At 37.5% G+C, this 18,842-nt stretch overlaps 1 protein-coding gene across 2 annotated transcripts in view; it reads right to left on the bottom strand.

The window, feature by feature from the left end:
* Positions 1-8,136: 8,136 nt before the first annotated feature.
* The window catches only part of fstl5 (follistatin-like 5), a 151,968-nt gene continuing 141,262 nt past the window's right edge, over positions 8,137-18,842 (bottom strand). For both annotated transcript variants that reach the window (XM_034883342.1, XM_034883343.1), the window contains 2 exons: positions 18,003-18,127; positions 8,137-10,543 (listed from right to left, as the gene is read on the bottom strand). In XM_034883342.1, the coding sequence (XP_034739233.1) occupies positions 9,841-10,543; positions 18,003-18,127 (828 nt within the window). In that variant the 3' untranslated portion in view covers positions 8,137-9,840. The remainder of the gene's footprint in view (positions 10,544-18,002; positions 18,128-18,842) is intronic.

The raw sequence follows: 18,842 nt of genomic DNA on the forward strand, positions 1-18,842 counted from the left end.
AAAGTATTCTGAGAGATTTCTTTTGTCTCCGAATTTTAAAATGAAATTATTGAAACTTTTTTTAGTCTTAAATATAATTTTTGCTATTGGTATGAAAACCTTTTCTCTCGGATATTTTTCTCTCTCATTAAATGATGTTTTGCTATCAGTGTGATAACTTTTTCTCTCAAACATTTTTTCTTTGAGATCATTTATTTTCTTGCATAAACAAAACCATGTTGTTACTCCTCTCCTTTAAAGAGAGTTGCCAATATTTCTCAGTGAATACGTTCTCACGTTGCTGTTCTCTGGACTGACTCTGTTCAGTGAGTGGAGAAAAGCAGCAGCATGTTCAATCAACCAATCATCAACCAGAACAGAAACATGAATGTGTGAACATAAGAATTACTGATCCCCATTGTTTGATAAATGTTTCCTTAAAATACACTGATTGCATCCAGTGTCTGGATCTTCTCTATTTACGTCACGTCAGTTTCACAGTCTATGCAACAGTCTACATTAAAAAAGCTTTTTTGGATTAGTAGTAGATTGTGATGCATATTGATGAAGTGATTGCAGTTTAAAAAATTACAATAGCTAGTTAATTTCACTTCACTTTCTCTGACTGTATTATTCTTTTGTTCTCGATATGCATATCCATGTAATAGTTAGGTCTCAATGTTGCAGATTTGCAAATCAGTGCATGATATTTTTTTGACAAACTCCCAAAAAGGTAAAGGGACACACAGTATTTTCTAACAATGCATAACCCTGTATATTGAGAGAGTGCCTGTCTCCTGGCATGGGAATGGGGAATGGGGAAACCGCCCAAAGCCAAGTAGCTGCAGTATAACTATAGTTTATAATAACTAAACACAAATTTAAAGAAAGTTTCAGTACAACTTAAAAATGTGTCAAAAAATGTTTTTGGAAAAATATCTGATATTAAGAATCAGGATGTTTTTCCTGCAACATAATCTTTTTTAAATAGAAAACTAAAGAGATTTTTTAATTACCTTGAGCAGCAATAATCCTCCATGGCTGAATAAACAACAGACTTTTACAGAAAATCTAACATCAAAGACGTCACCTTGAAACATTCAAGCAGTCAAAACAGACAAACTTAGCAGTGTACAAACATATTGACAGCTAACATACATCAACCTTCATTCCCACAAACATCCTAGCTGGATATAATTGAGTCAGAAGGCTGCAGTGATGAGATGAAGAAACACAATGCAGTCATTTTGAATTTACAGCAGAGCTTGCTTACAGAAATGTGATGGTCATTTCATGCTTTTTTAGGGCTCAAGACCCTGAACACAAATTGTGATATGGAACTGCAGGGCTAACTTGCTGCCTGTTCAAAGGCTCCATGTTCAAAGGGGTCTGGACAGATGTAAGGCAAAAGGAAATTACAGTTCTAATTTTAGGATGTTCTGGATCTTACATGTCTGTGGTCTGGTTCTGGGCAAATCCTGAAGATGTACAGAGAGACTGCATGGTTTTGTGTCGAGATACAGTTATCACTATTAAAGTTGTAAAGTAAAATGAGCTCCAAATTCATATCGCTACCCGAGTTGTGTTTTCAAACATTGGTTTTGGGGGTTCAGAGGGGCTTTTGTGGGAGATAACTCATGAAATACAGATGTTGCTTTACAAAACCCTTATTGGGCTTAGTGATGTGACTCAAATACCACAGATACATGAGGGTTGATACCTAGCTGTTTAACAGAATGTATCTTGAAAAACTTGTGCATTAATCTACTTTAAAAGTTACTTAAATACTACCTCATATCTAGCCATCATGTAAAACAGAGCTGAAAATACTTAATTGATTAACTGATTGATCTACAGATGATAACATGATAGATTATTTGCGTGATACGTTCCCTATGCCCAGGGGTGAGTTTTAAAATGTCTTGTCTGACCAACAGTCCAAAACCTACAACCTCAGTTTATTATCAGAGAAGAGAATCCAAAAACAGGAAATGGTGCATTTAAGAAGCTGGATTTTTGCACAAAAAAAATTCAGAAGACTTAACGACTTTTTATTCATTTAGTTTTTTTTATTTGTAGACTAATCAACACAATGAACTACTTGTTGGAGCTCTAATATAAAATAAACAGTTCTAAGGTGACTGTAAGGCCAGTCAAATTTGTTCCATGAGGCTGTCTCATCCTGAGCATCAACAAATAACATGTTCATGAGATGTGAAGGGATTGAATCTGTTGATGCCTCCTCAAAGACAAAAAAACCTTTTCTGCTACCTCCTTGTTTAAGAAAGATCAAAACTGACAGAATGTGTCAGTTGTGGACAAGAGTTAGTTAACCTCACAGGGATCAGGTTGAATGGTTGAGAATACAAACACTACATTCCCCGATGTGCTGAAACCCGTACAGCATGACACAAATGAACGCAGTGCTGCGTTTGGGAATTTCCGATCTGACAGCACTGATGTTGTACTCTGTACTCAGGCCAAATGTGGTAGAAAAGGTGTAAAAACAGTTGAGGAAGACCTCTGGATTTAACTTTGAGACTTTTCCCCTTGCATTTCCTATTTGGGTCGGCCTTGTGGAGCAATCCCTCTGCTGCCTTTTCGCAGGACACTGAACAGCAAAAGGACAGACAAGGTGCATGCTAAGCGGAGACGGTTGCTCCTGTCATGGTCGACCTGGTCGGATGGACGGATGACAGTACTCTGCCTGCGTCCCTGTCACTGCCGAGTGTCCACAGGCGTCCTTTGGCCTTGCTATCATGACAGCCAGCTCAGCATGACAATAGGACAACTAAAGGAGACGAGGCGTCTGCTGTCAGCCTTAAAGCACATCCTGGACTGCTGCCATCACCATATGTTCGCGGGTTTAGATATAAAGACATAAATATATTACAAAATTATAAATAAAATTATCATTAATATTCAGCATCTCTAGTCATTCTTATCCAGTGATTTGAAATGTGAAAAGGCGGACAACTAAACTATTGCCACAACTGAGAGGGGGGTCCATTCGAGAAACGATAGACAGGGAAGGTTTTAGATATTTACATTCTGAATTCTAAAAAAAAAAAAAAAAAGTAATGCAAGACAAGAGAAAATATTAGTTATTTGAGTATCGAATATCAACATATATCAACATATACAAATTAAAATGTTTATTTATGTTTATTTTTGTTCTATTGCGGTTCATGAAGCTAGTTAATAAATGAGCTGTTCAAACAATCCATCAATTCACCACAATACTGATTATCGAACAATGTATGATGAATAAATTAAACAATTAATTTAAGTCCTTGATCAGGAAAAATATTGAAACATTTGCTGGTTCTAGCTTTCCAAAAGAAGGATTTATTTTTTATTTTTTTACCCCTTAGTTTGTCGGACCACTTCTGTACTTGACCTAAAGTTAAATTCCTCAACAACAATTTGTTGGATTGCCATAAAACTTGGTGGTGGACATGGTCCCATGGTCCCCAGAGAATGACTCGTGATGACTTTGTAGGTCATCTGACTTTTCCTTTAGCGTCACCAGAACATCCAAATGTTCACTGATCCTTTGAAATAGCTATTTGATGGATTTATGCTAAATTGTGTACGGACATTAATCAGCAGATCATGTATGTATTGATGATTCCCGACCCTACTTTTAGCTTTACCTAGAGGTGTGTGGCTTTGAGAGAAATATCTCAACAACTGTTATATGAATTGTCAGAAAATGTGTTTTACACATCCATGTCACCTCTCAGGATTAATTGTAATAACTTCCGTGGTCCTCTGACTTTTCCAGCATTCATGAGATCAAAATTAATATTAAAAAGTCCAATACTTGATATATGACTAAATTTATGCAAAACTAATGACATTCATTAACATCAGCTGTACCAAAAGTTTGCTTCAAGTCAGCATGGCAGTATTTACTTAGTACTGGTAAAAAAGCTGTGTACTTGTTATGCTCTATTTGACTATGTTGGTAAGAGGAAACAAGTTATTTGAAGGCAGCACATTGAGTTGTGATGAATAGTTTCACAATCTTTCCTGACGTCATACACATAGACAGATAATCAACAATGAACATAATCAACTCCATAGAAGATAAACATTTAGATATCCTGTAATTTCATTCAAAGTGCTTGTTTGTTTGTGTTGAATTAAAAACCTTCTATATTTACATGACAAGTCCATTTTGCAGTTGACGAAGGCTGCTGTCCCTGAGACAAAATCCATTTTCTAACTGTTGCCATCTGCCGCCCCACAAGTTTACACTGATTATTCTGGAGGCAGTGAGAGAGAGAGAGAGAGAGAGAGAGAGAGAGAGAGAGAGAGAGAGAGAGAGAGAGAGAGCAGGCAGGAATAGGACCCACAACCAGCACAAGGTTCAGCGCCACCAGTGGCCTCAATCAGTCATGAGGTGCCTCAGTATGGATGGAGCAGAGAGGTTGTTCTGTTGGCAGGTCCCGGCAACATGATTAAGGAGCCAGCGGTGTGATTACGCTGCTCACATTATGAATGGAATAATGGGGAGAGGCAGAGTGTGGTGCTAAATTCTCCTGATGGAGGCGAGGGTGGGGTGGGGTGGGGTGGAGTCCAGGCCCTCCCATGTGAGAAGATAAAAGACTGACAATAGATAATTAAGGGACTGCCAGGGCATCCTTTCTATTCACATGGCTCCTTTTATTAAAGGGTATTCTGTAAGAAAGAATATTAATATAAACTACCAGCCTGTGTGACTCGGAGATGAATATAAATTGGAAGAAGTGGGGGGAGGATTGCACTGGGGAGCATTTATCAGGAGCGCAGGAGCGCATGGTGATCATGATCACACTTCTACACCGAAGCTTCGGCTCTGTTGATCTCCGGTGAAACAACGGAACGCGAGTCATCCCAAATAAAAGGGCTCTCATGTGCACATTTAAACTGCTGTATTAAACTTATGTAAGTATTGTTTGAAAAATGACGATACCAGTACCCTCACAGTGATACCGATGCCAATAGAGTACCTCATTTGATACCTTTTCATTCCATAGCCATCATGTGAATGGAAGCATCTCTGCACGCTGTTAAATACACCGTGCTCGCTCCCCTTCACCACGCCACAGACTGTATGGGTTGGAGCTGCTGCGGTAGTACACCGATCACATGTTTCATCACATTGAAGAGTTTTTGGCTATGAACAAACCATACAAATAGTCTTTTTTGTGTGTTCTGGGTTTAAAAAAGGATTAAATGCAGACATCATAGATTGGACATTTCAATACCAGTTGGTACTGGGTTATTTCTGTTGGTACCATAAAGGTGTTAAGTATCCTTTCTTTTTAGTTAAGTTTGGACACAAACAATGTTCTCAGTGCTTGCATTCATGTGTATAGCCCCTGGTGATACTTTGAGCAAAGTTTCATGTTGTGTCGAGCCTTCTTACCGTTACATTTTTTTTTTTATTTTGAATCTATCTACCACAGAAGTGCCCCTAGCACTCCCATTCAAAAGCCCATTTGACTGAAAATTAAAATATGGTCAATCTTAAAAGTGATGCTTCCGTCCTAAATATGCTTTTAAAGGAAAGTTTGACTTGAGTACATTCTCAAAAAGACCCTAGGTTGCATTTTGGTGAGAGTTACGCTTTAAAACATCATACATTTGCTGAAGTATTGTGTTCAACTTCATAAATATTTTGAAACCAGTTTTAGTTTTGCTATGACCATGTAACGCTAACTCTAATGCTCACTGAAATATTTTTTTTAATTCCGTTTTTAAATTCTTTCATTTGCTAATCCAAATATAATTTGCTTTATATGTACAGATTATCATTACTCCATGTTGCATTTATTCTATTTGAATACATTTATTTACTTTGCAAGTACTTTTGTGACTCTGCATCTCAGTATCTTGAGATATAGGTCTTACATTTCATTGGTTTTAAGAAGCCTTGTTATAAAATCTGATCCAATGTTAAAAACCATTAACATTCTGCTTAATTTTGTTAATGCAACAATAATAATAACCCACTAATGTAATGGTAATAATGTAACTCTCTGAAAGGGCCCATCTCTAAATGAACAGTAGGGCACAGATTCTAGACATTATTTTCATAACATCTTAATTCTCATAGTAAGTTAAATTGTCTTGATATCGGCATAGGAAAAAAAACAACCGTGGATCATCCCTTTAATTGTCAATATACGATGGGATTGCTAATCAGCAAAAGCCTACAGAGCAGGACATTTAGAAGTTGAATAATAAACTATACTGATGTATATGCAACAACGCAGAGTGATAGAACAACCTGGAAAATGTATTGATCTTGCAAAAGAGCAGTTTTAGTCTCAGCAACAGGTGTAGAACTTGAAGACACCATAAATGAATTGTATAGTAAATACAGAAGCAAAGAATCTGTGTGGCTTACTGAGAAAGCATATGGGTTGCTCTAGCTGTCTGTATGGTTTCTTGTTGACTTCTGTCTGTATAGTGTAATGTGTACTAATGTCATGCTGTTTCCTGTTGGTCTGGTCTAAAATCATCGGGCCAAAGGACTACAGTAGCCGGCTGGCTAACACGGGCACATTTACAAAAATTTTAATAAATGTTTGTTGTCCTTTTTTATAAAATAAAGAATAAGAATAATGTTCTTTTTTGGCAGAGACTTGGTTGAATGCAGTAGGTTTTCATCATCAGTGGAAGAGGCTTATCTGATGTAGGGGTTGTTGAAACGGAAGTACCTCTCCACATAGATTTCAAAGATAAGTCTACAGCTTTATGCAGTTTGGAGGATCCTTTTATCCAAAACACCCGACTGAACCTGCAGCCACATACACTTTAAAGATGAATAAGCCCCGATGGGAACAGTAACATATCTGAAAGTGTTAGCTGTAGTGAAACACAAGCATTTTGAATGTTTTCAGCAGAGAAATCCTTGAGAAGAAAATTACATGTCATTGATGATACACTGGATTTGTCTTTCATGAATGTAAATTTGATAAAGAAAAATGCAGTGAATGAAATTGGCTTTAGAGCGGGTAATAGATGTCTTTGTTGTTTACAGATGAGCTGATTTTGAGATATTTCATTTTCACATCTGACCCTTAAGAAATGAAAAAAATGCACTTGAAACACTTAACTCATTGTAAATTTACAAAATTTGTTCTTTTTTGAGAAAAGAACCAACAATAATATTTCTACCAAAGATGACAGATGTAGTTTAAGGGCAAATATGGCCACAGCAAATAATAATTTGTATTTTACACTTGCTTTGCCAACATATTCACGACAAGGTTTCAGTTTGCAAAATTCCTAATCCAATATTTTAAAGACAAAATGCTGATCCTGCATACATTGTGAAAACCGTTACATGTAAATGCCATGTTAGTCCTCGGTGCAGACACTTCCTGTTAGCAAAGGTTTCAGTGAAACATACTCTACACTAGACTACGATTATTTCCATTACTCCTTGTGTATGTTTACTCAGGAAAAGTTTTAAATGGAAGACTTTTACTATGTGTTTGATTCTAAACCACTTGCTTGTATAGTAATTATGGTTCTTTTGTACCATTTCAGTTTAGCACTTGCAGGTGAGCTTTAGTTCAGTTTAGTCTTACATCACCCTGAGCTCCCCAAATCTACTCTCAGCTCAAAGTGGAGATCAGGAAGTGTATCTTTTTTTAAATTTTATTTAGCCTTCAGGGTGTCAAAAGATCAGTCACATCCATGCCAATCACAATTTGTCGGGCAGGTGCGTAACCAAAAGTAGCAGATCAGAACTTTAAAAAAAATCCTGCACCCTAACCATTTAAATAGGCTTCGGTCTTAGAGCTTTATCAAGTAAATTACTGTAAACTAACTACATGACAAGTTACTTCAACCCTTACTGCCCTCCTTTTCCTGGTAATTGTCTGCTTTTCTTTCACTTAACACAGCTCAAAGACTTACAATTGTATTTTCTTTGTTTGCTATTGATAACAATATGTTATGTTTTGTTGCAAGATAAATATACCCAAAGGGACAAGAGTCTTGACCTTGTTCTTGTAGCATATTAATTAGCAACAGGCTGCTTTAACTCCTGTAGGATACTTGCCATTGCGTGATGTGTCTGTGTACCAACAGCTACAATTTAAAAGGTTGTATTTACAAGGAAAAGAGACGATACACTTGTTTTTCATGGTCTAATTTTTATTGTTGGTTAAAATGACTAGCATGTGTTTTCTCTATATAAATAACAATCACATGAAGAAACATACAACATGGCTATGTGTAGGTGAAAGCAGCGTGTGTTCACAATGTGCTTGGAGTACAAGATGTTAATAATGACAGCTGTGTTTTTCCATTTCATAAAAAGGAGTGTGTTGATTATGAACAGAACCTGCAGGAATCTTTACATTAAATGGGAAACTAATGGTCAGCCGCTATGTACAGAACATAAATAGAGAGAATAGGTAAGAGGTCATCATCAGCAGTACAGTCAGATTTAAAGGTTGGAAAACATGTGACAGGGGAAAGAAAATTAAAATCATATAGTTGAATAAGGTTTAACAGAAAAGAAAGAATGACTTTATATAACCTGTACACTTCAAAAGTCCTTACTAAATTTGAGATACAGTTGCCCATTTTGAGTGCGAGGGTGAAAATGCATAGAAATGTATCCAGCTAGGAAACTGTTTCATTGACTGGCCAGCTACGTGTCTACTGCAGGAGCATTCAAAAAGAGTTTGTCATATTCAAAGCCTCAAAGACCCCTCTACACAATACATCTACCCCACTCCCCAGTGTGCTAGCTCATCATCACTTCACATTAAAACTTCTACTTGAAACATGCTGTCAAACCGAGCAGACAATGCTTGGTTTTCAACAGTTTACTATATTACACTCTAAGATGCTTTTCTAATAATTTTTTTGGTCCAGGGAAATTAAAGTCATGATTCTCTACACGCACACACTCGCATACACACACGCACAAACACAAATTACCCGCTCGATCGACTCATCGCAAAGGAACGTTCTGACATACTTCTAATTATACATACCGTATAAATAAGGAACAATTTTACTAACATCGCCACTGACTTTCATTTTTCTGCTTTGGACTAAAAAGGAAAACAACATAAATACCATTCAAAACCTTCCAACGCTGGTTATAATTTCTATTCAAATGTTACAGAGTGCACAACCGTAATGAACCACTTAGTCTCTAGGCCTCCACTTCAAACAGGATGGGATCACAGCAAGGGCTCGTTTTAATTAGACTGAATCGGCTGCGTTGGATGGACAGATAGACGAGAGTGGTAGATTTGTGAGGAACCACGCTCACCACAAATGCAGGGGTCAAAGGAGGAGGTGTAGTCTGCAGTCACACTGGGAATAATTACTCTAATTCCTCTGATGGAGGGGAATTTTCCTTGAAGGCACAGGAAAAAGTCGGTGATGGGTAAACATAAATTACAAGTTATTCAGGACATATACAGTATATATATTTCTGCCAATTCACTTAAATATTAGTTTTGCTCAAAGATTATCTACAGCATTCCCAACACACTGAATACAACCGATTGTGAATAGTAATATTCTTAGCATAGTTATGGATTCATAACTTCCTGAAAAAGATTACCAGCAAGCAACTTTATGTTCACTTAAATGTGAACCACCCAGTGGGGGGAAAAAACTTTGCTTTGGGACCATATCAATCAATTTCTCCCTCACTTTATTATTATTCTTTTTTTGGATGACAGGTTCTCATCCAATGGATTTACAAATTTGGTTTCTGAATCTGTGGTTTTTGTTTTTGCGTTCCCACAAAATAAAAAAAATCTGCGACAGAATTCAGTGCAAGAGTACCTTTTGAGGAAAAGAAAGCTCATTGCGTCTTGACGTTACAGTCTAAGAATCCCCAACCCACACCACCACGTTGCCTTTGAGGACATCAGTGATTTCACAGTTGAGCTTGTTGAGTCGTCCGTCAAGGATGAAGAGGGACTCTCTGGATGGGGTCATGAGGTACTGTCCGAACAGTCCGCTGCCCACCATTACCCTGTTCCTGCTGCTCCACGGCCACTCCGGCGACTTGGTGGCCTCTTTCAAACTCTTGATCATCTTCACTTTGCCGGTGCTCAGCTCCACAAACAGAGCGTCAGTTTGACGGCCGGAGCTGCCGAACACGTTGTACTGGTGGATCTCTGTGAACGAGTGCTGGAAGGCCAGATCAGACAGGTGGAGGTTGGTGTGGATGTCAAATGGCTCCTGGATCTCTCCATGCTCTGAGATCACCTGGATCCTCATCAGGCCGTCGCCATCGTCGACTGTGACCAAGTAGTGGCCATCTGGAGACACGTATGGAGTGCCGGTGACATCACGGTTTTGGCCGATCACACTATCTGTTACACTGTCCAAGATGAGTTGTGGCTGCGTGGCGCCGGTGGAGTCGGGCCTGCAGTTGACAAAGTAGTAGCCGCCGAGATGGGTGTAAGCTACAGACTTGGGGATGCAGTTATATTCCCGTAAACTGATGTTTTTCACATACAATGTCGTCTCCAGGTCGATCTTGTGGAGGACAGGCTCATTTCGGTGAAGGATGAGGCCAAATCTGTAGATGAGACAAAACAAAGAAAATGATATAATCAATAACACATTTGGACTTCTTGTAAACCCCAAATTATGACTTGGCTCTATTGCAAGGACGATCGGTCAGTCCAGATTGAAATATCTCAACTACAGGATAGATAGCCATCAAATGGTGTGCAGAGATCCGTGGTTCTCAGAGGATGAAGTCTGCAGAGTTTGGTAATGATCCAACTTTTAATGTGCCACCCGCAGGTCAAAGTTCTTAATATATCATCATCTAGTATCTTTATGACTTTAGTGATCCCCTGACTTTGAGTACCAGTTATGGTGAAATGTCTTAAACTGTTGGAAGGATTGCCATGTCATGTCCGCCCCAAAATTAATGGAATATAAACCTTGGTGATCAGTTAACTCATTTAGCAACATTATCGGGTCACATTTTTAACATGTTTAATACTTTAGTTCATGACGAAAATACCTAAAAACCTAGTCATTAGCTTCAGTGTATTCTCTGAGTGCTACCTACAGTAGCATGCTCAACGCGCTAAACTAAGATGGTGAACGCAAACACTTAACATCAACATGTTAGCCTTGTCATTAGAAGCATGTAAGCATGCTGATGGGACAGCAGCTGTAGTCTCTCAGAGTAGCTAACAATTGTGCAACAGCAGAGCAGCAAAACCTTGTTAATAAGTAAATAAATGAGTTGATAATACATTTGAGGGGTGTCTGCACCAACACTCAAGCCTTTTTAGATGTTAAGACAGTAGGAAATGTGAGTTAAAGTAATTTTAAAATTGTATTTCTTCAGGAATGCGCCAGTGAAGAATGACGATACTTATTGTTTCCAAGGTTCATTAATTCTAAAGCAGCAGCATTGGTAGCATCTTAAAATAAGACTTGATGCATCTTGATATGTGCAATCCACATATCAAGATGCATCAACCTGAAAAACAAAATTGCAATTGATTCGTACTTGGTAATTGTGGTAATTGTTTGACTGGCATAATTTTTAAAAGAGGTTCAGAAAAAGGAAATATGATTGCTGAGAGATCCATTTTACACTTCAACAGCCAAATACTGGTCCCTGACAATCTTCATATTGACACCCTAGCATCATCTACACCCCCCGCCACCCTCTAATAGAATTATAGCAGTTTAATATGTGGGCATGGATCACTGAAAATAATATTCATTACAAAAACTGAAAGAATCTTAACGGCACATTACTTTTTAACAGCTGAACGAGGTAACGGGGAATTTGCAAGGACCTGAGAGGCCTCAATTAAATGGGAATACCAGCTGAGACGATGCTGACAGCCACTTCAATCATGCCATCATTCATCATCTTTCATGCCGTTTGAACACCAAGCTGTCTCTACCTGCGAACAGAAAATGGCTATTTGAAATCCATGGCCCACATTATCATCCCCTGTGAATGGAGTCATTGATCCAGAGATAGTTCTGACCACTGGGCCCCGGCATAAGCCTGCAGTGAGGTTTTTTCTAAGTCTTAATTTGAAATTACGTCAAATTGGTTTGGTTTCGTAGTTTGATGTCTAGTAGCTGTCGGACAATCTGATGGATTTCTGACATAAATTGTGGTCTGTTGTTTTGTAGTTTGAGTAGTTCTCTGATCAGATTTCCCACATGGCCACTGTCAAAAGATCTGTTATAAACTATAGTGAGCTTGTTTTAACATTGTTGGAGTAGTATTTAATGTTTTGTGGCTACCGGTAGTCTTGACTGTATTGTGATAGACATAAACTGAACTTTTGTCCTCGTTAAACCAACCAAACAGGCTTTAGAAGACTTGGTAAACTGAATGCATTAGATTAAATCCAAACAAAGAGCTCTGATACTCATAAGACTGGTTTTTGATCCTATCTTGTCCAACCTGTATAAGAACTAAGACATAAGATTTTAGAAAAAATAAAATACTATAAAATACATTTACTGTGCAGTTTAAATCTGAAACCATCTGCCTATTCCATCCACTGATGATTTGCATACTTAAATAACTGCTTTGCCTGTCAAACACCGCTGAAATTGTTTTGATTTTGATTGTATCTGTTGTGAGAATGGTAGTGCACAGATTCTGTGAACTTTTAGTAAAATGCTGAGAAGCGTAAGGTCAATGGTGCATTTGTCCTGCGATAACATGATTATTTTCACGAAAAGCAAAAGCAAGATGTTTTTCATTTTGATACATGATGAAATTAATAACCAGACATTTTTTGACCTCGCTCTGATGTGAACAGAGCTGCGTTGCTTCAAAGGCAGACCCAGATTGCTCTAAGCCAAACTGACAGCTGCCGTTTGTACAAATGATTAATGCATTAAAGATTCTCCCTGGTTTGGCTCAACACGGTTATGTTTAACTAAAGCTACTTCCCATGTTATTATCATCATGTCAGTATATTTATATATTTTTTTTAAATGACTGGGTCACAACACTTGCTCTGCAGTTAAATATCCTGCGGGCAACATTAATGATTGTTGCACAGTGAAAGATCTGTAACACAGCAATTCTTGTTCAGCCATCCTCCAGCGCAAAAACATGAATCAACATCTTGCTTGGCTTGTTTTGCCTGTGTCTGTGCGAAAAATAGGTGCAGGCAGCCTGAGCTGCTGGCTACTGCCAGGTACTGTGGGTAAAAATATGAAATAACAGCTTTTTTCGCTGACATGCACAGTTACCTGACCGTATGTCAATGGTTTTAATGAATGACAGCCCCCAGAAGTTCCTGCTCGCTTTATAGTAGCTGCTGAGGGAATTCCCTAGTCATTAAACAATCCCCGGAAGTTGTTGAATATATGTCGGCTGTTCGCACACTGCTCATGTTACTAAATCGACTAATCAATACTGCGTTCCTGCCAACAGACAAATGTCTGTCTCGGTAAAAGATGACAAAGAAGGCCACAAGGCAGTAGTTAATTTAAAGTTTTCTGCAGTAACAACAACTGTCTGAATAAAAAATATCCATGCGCATATTGTACTATAAGCTCTTTATACTTCAACTGTACACTGATTTATTCTCCCAACAAGAAAACTATTGTACACCACTGTTAACACTTCACAACTTCACAGGGAGAACCAACAGCTTCTCAATGTGATATTTCCACCCGCGTTTATCTGAATGTCGTGAATCACATCATGAATTAAGTCTGATTTTGCTTACTAACTTTAGGTTTTGAACTGCCAGTCACACTTGCAAGGGGCATTTCACATTTTCCTAATTAAATTTTGATTGAGAAAATTGGCAGAATAGGTTACGAAAAAAAATGTTTGTTGCAGCTCTAAAAATGAGAAATAGTAAACCGTGACAGAATAACCTAATATCATCAGTTAAATTTAGCAGCCTGTCCACATTATTGCAGCTATACAATGAGTAGGCATCTTTACCTGTATGGTTGTAGGAGTTAAAGCACTACACATCAACTTGACATTTTGTGTAACTATTGAGATGCACAAGATTTATACAATGTGCATGTTCGTTGGAATTCGTAATTTTCAGACATTACCAATTCCAGTATTAACTGCATTGTTTAAGCGTTGGAATCTATTAATAACAAGCTTTGTTAGGAACAATAAAAGGAAAAGAGTTAAATTTAAGAAACTAACCATAACAAAGAAGGAGGGGGCCTAGGCGTGCCCAATCTGAGTTATTTTCAAGCAACACAGGTTATACAACAATGTTTTGGACAAAAGATAAAGCAGACGGAAAGTGGTTACTAATACAAAAGGAATTTGTAGCAATATTCATAAAACATTACCTTATATAAATAGTAGCAGAGTAAACAAATAATAGGACTGAATAAATGGGCAGATTTTTATTTTATAAAGAAATAAAAGTTTAACTAAAATATCTCAAATCACAAAATAAAGGATGATTTGAGAATTTTTAGAGAAATGGCTTGGGATTCAGAATTTGTACCTGGCAAGAGAGATAATATACTGAAAATATGGGCATCAAAAGGATTGACCTCATATATACAAATGCTTGAAGAGAAAAAAAAAGTAGACTCATTTCAGTTACTAGGTACAACTTTGAACACTGCGATTTTTACAAATGTCTGCAGGGGAGGTCATATCTTTAAAAAATATCAGAAGTTAAGCCACCAGAGAAGAACACCCCTTTATAATGGTGTTGATCAAAACTTATAATAAAGATAAGAGTAAACTCTTTGAAAAATATATAAAACTATCAAAAGTAATACAAATATCAATAATGAATGAATGAGCTAAGATATTGTGTATGGTGTGAGTTTGTTTACACACAAATCGACTCCTATATTTCTTAGAGTCAAGTTTAGATTACATGTATTTACTGTATGTGTATGCGTACTGTGTGTGTGTGTGTATGTATATATGTATATATATCTATATATATAGATATATAGATATATCTATATATCTATAGATATATCTATAGATACATAGATGTAAGTTTTGAAGTGCATAGGGGTGCCGATGTATGGGTATATGCGTATACGTAGATATATTTCTTTATTCTTTCTTATTTATTTTATTTTTGGGAATTTTTCTATATTTATGAGGGGTGCTTTTGTTGTTTTTTGTTATCAGCACTGTGTGAATTGCACAGATATGTACATATAGAAATTGTAAAAAGAAATTTGAAAAAGTTTAAGGATATGGAAATTGTACCGCAGAATATACTTGTATACTAATGGTTTATAAATTAATCAAGGAATTGCAATAAAACCATTAAAAAAGATTTTTTTACAATGTAAAGGAGGCATTTGTTTTACATCTGAGCCACGTAAATAAACATTCACAATAAGAGGACCTGACAGTAGCATACAGTAAGCCTATTTTTAAGGGCATTAAAAGTTATGAGCAACTAGTTGGTAAAGATGGCAGTTTTCTAACACTGCAATAAAAAATGGTAACACACTTTCCTGCAATCTTTCCTGCAGACCTCAGTGGATCTAATTACAGCTTTGCCACAAACACACACAGAGCCTGTTCCTCCTCTCAAGGGGACCGTTAAAATCCTAAAATCCTCCAGACCTCCTGCTTGTTCCTGACCTCTCCATGACATTTGTCAAGCGTTTAGGACGGGCTTTTCTCTGTCCAAGTTAAGCCTGAATGTGAAAACTGCTTATGACTTATAAATACCACAGCTTAATAAATTGTTAAAATGTTTGTTTTTTAAAAAGAGCAGGTGAGGTGCCAACTGTCCCTCTCTGGCTGCTGTTTTATGTAGCTTTTATGCAGAAGTTTTATTTAATTGTGAAAAACATACATAACTGTTTGCCAAAAAGACTTAAAGGGCAACCTGGACCCTATTTTCCTATGTTTTTGTGTCTACGTAACTGATCAACAACAACCTTTGACATTGGTCCAGTATTAAGCTGGAACATTGCAGTCCAGCGGCAGCGAAACAAGCTACAATGTAAGTTAACAAGTCAATTGTCCAGCTTATATTTAACTTCACAAAAGGGCTTGTTTTTCCACTGACCAACTTGGATTCTATTGTCACATGTCATTCGGTAATCTATGTGTTTCAACCAAAACTAAAGTGGTGATGGTTAGAAAAGTGGAAAGATGACCCAAATCGTCTTTTCATATATTTTTTTTGTTTTCTTTCAACTATGAATTATGTGTATTTTACAAATTTATTTCCATTAAGTTTGGTGGGTTAGCAAATGGAATTTTCGCAGATGTTTAAAAAAAAAAAAAAGGATTTTACTTTTTAACAATTGCCCTGTTTACTTACATTGTAGCTGGTTTTGCCGCTGCCAACTGCAGCTATCTCACTTAATACTGGACAAATTTCAAAGATTGTTGTTCCCATCAGTCACTTAGACACAGAAACATAGGGACACAGGGTCCAGCTACAGATGGACTGAGGTCCAGCATGCCAGGAAGGGCAACATATTTGATACAAGATTCCCTAAAGATTAAATTCCCATGGTGTAAGGAAAAAGAAACCGATAATGCTGGATTTTGTGTTTGAGACAGTATGCTTGCTCTCTGAGTGCCTAATTGGATGATGATAAAGTGTGATACACTTTGTTGTATTTACTGTCTTTGTTGGCACAGGGATTTGTCAGTTAAAGGCAGGGTTGATAACTATTTCCAATGTACACTTTTTTGATATTGTTTGAAATGGTCTTTACACCCAGACAGCAATAAATAACTAATGGGCTCTGAAAAAGGAGCTAAAAAAGATCCGACATCTGTAGCTGCTGTAGTCCACTAATCACTATCTCGCAGCCCGCTTTGAAAGAGCCAATGAAATGCCTCCTGCCAGGCTAAGCGGACTCTACCTCTCCTGTAAACAAGCCTGAGTCTAGTGGAGAATGGAGGAAAAAACCCTGGCAAGAGTTGCCACTGCCACTTTCGTTGGAAAGGTTAAAAAGAAAATGGTTTCAGGAAATGTCTTGTGCACGTCTGTGTGTCTGGGGAGCCCCCAAGAGATGCTACGTTCAATTCTTGCTAGCTTTCTAACATTACCAACCTTGCCTCAAGAATTTACACCAGTGATATAGTTTGCCTTAGATTTAAAGTAGGAACAGTCTGATTTAGAGTTAAAACAATTTTGATAAATCAATCAAAAGAAAATTGACTATAATTTTGAGTTATGTTTCAAGTAGTCCGGCTCACCACATGTGCATTGCTGAGATAAAGCCTTTCTGCTATCTATTTTGCAAGGGCACCTTCGCTGTATCCAGGGCTAAGCGCCGCCCAAGGCGATTCTGATTGGTTTAAATAACTACAAACAATCCTGTTTTCTTCCCTATCCCCTATGGATAAGCTTTGTAGCCAGACCATACCATATACAGTCTGTTATAAAAACAAACCCCAATTCCAGTGTAGTTGGGACATTGTGTAAAACGCAAATAAACCAGAATAAAAGCAAATCCTTTCCACCTAGATTTAATTGAATACACAACAAAGACAAGTGTCCCAGCTTTTTTTGGAACATGTTGCAGGCATCAAATAAAAAAAAGTGAATATTTGAGTTTAAACATTAAATAAATTGTCTTTGTAAAGGATTTGCAAATGATTGTGTTCTGGTTTTATTTACGTAAAACCCTTATTTATTATTCGTTTTAACCAAGAACATTTTTCTATGGTGATCTGTGTTTATAATGCCCATCCCTACAGGATGAATAACAAGACTGTTCTTTTTAATTTAAAAAATGACAGTTGTTAATTAGCTTTTGGATTTATAAATTCAGGTATAAAAAGTTAATTTGTCAGCCGCTGTAACGCAGGTCTATTTTCCGAACTATTTCAGGTGATCGGCCGGTCTCCTCTGCAGCACAGATGACCTCTGGGTCTTTCTCCAAAAACCTCAATTACCGCCTTAACAGACAAGCACACACTTAGTTTCATACAAAATGCCTGTCCAATTCATTATTGTAGCACCTAGGAGAAAAAAGTGAAAAATGCCAATGAGGTGAATGTGATTTAAAATGAATTTGCATTTGGAGTGTTCTTGGATCACCTGATGTGGTTAATGATGAGGCTGGAGGCGGGAATGAAGAAGTCGTCCACCTTGTCGAAGTGTCTGCCGATCGGCTGTGTGTGAACGGTGTGGTGGGAGACTCTCCCACTGGCCTGATTGATCACCTGGTGAACACCAATGAAAAGGTGGTGGGTGTTAAGCACGGGCAGTATATTTGTAGCTCCCAACCACAAGCGAGTAATACTTGTAATTGACGTTTTTCATTTAAAGTAAGAGTTTAATTTCATTTAAACCTTAAAATAAACTCAAAGAAACCTCACACAACCTGTTGCTATCACGTTTAACTGTGCACTGATTTTAAATACAAGCCTTCAGCCTCTTGAGATCGGAGGCGATGTGTGCTGTTGTTACTGTTGTCTAAATAATACTTGTGCATGCATGGAAGTGAGCAGAGATGAGATTGTGTGTAGGCAGGGTTTGCTTTGATTGTGCCACAAAGCAAATTGCCACAGACCAAACCCTGCATTAGAAATTTCTGTGCTGGCGATGACAAGCAGATTTATTTAAAGAAGTAAAACAACAACACTCCAGCTGAATCAAGACGACTCTTATACAGACATACTTATTGATTCTATTTCTGACATGATCTTTAAGTCTGTGTCATGGTGGCATTTAGTATCAGCAATTAGTATTTGGACTTCTTCACATTTCATCTGTTCTGTATTCCGGCACACTGGATCTAAAATAAATTTGTAATGACACTCATTCAATTTAAGGGTGTTTATATCTGTATTAGGTGAGCAGTGTAAGAATTAAAACCCTTTCATTGTCCTGCAGCTTATTGCAGACAACATAAATCTCCTCTCCATACCTCAGCAC

The sequence above is a fragment of the Etheostoma cragini genome, chromosome 10, assembly GCF_013103735.1.
Source record: "Etheostoma cragini isolate CJK2018 chromosome 10, CSU_Ecrag_1.0, whole genome shotgun sequence".
Taxonomy (NCBI): Eukaryota; Metazoa; Chordata; class Actinopteri; order Perciformes; family Percidae; genus Etheostoma; species Etheostoma cragini.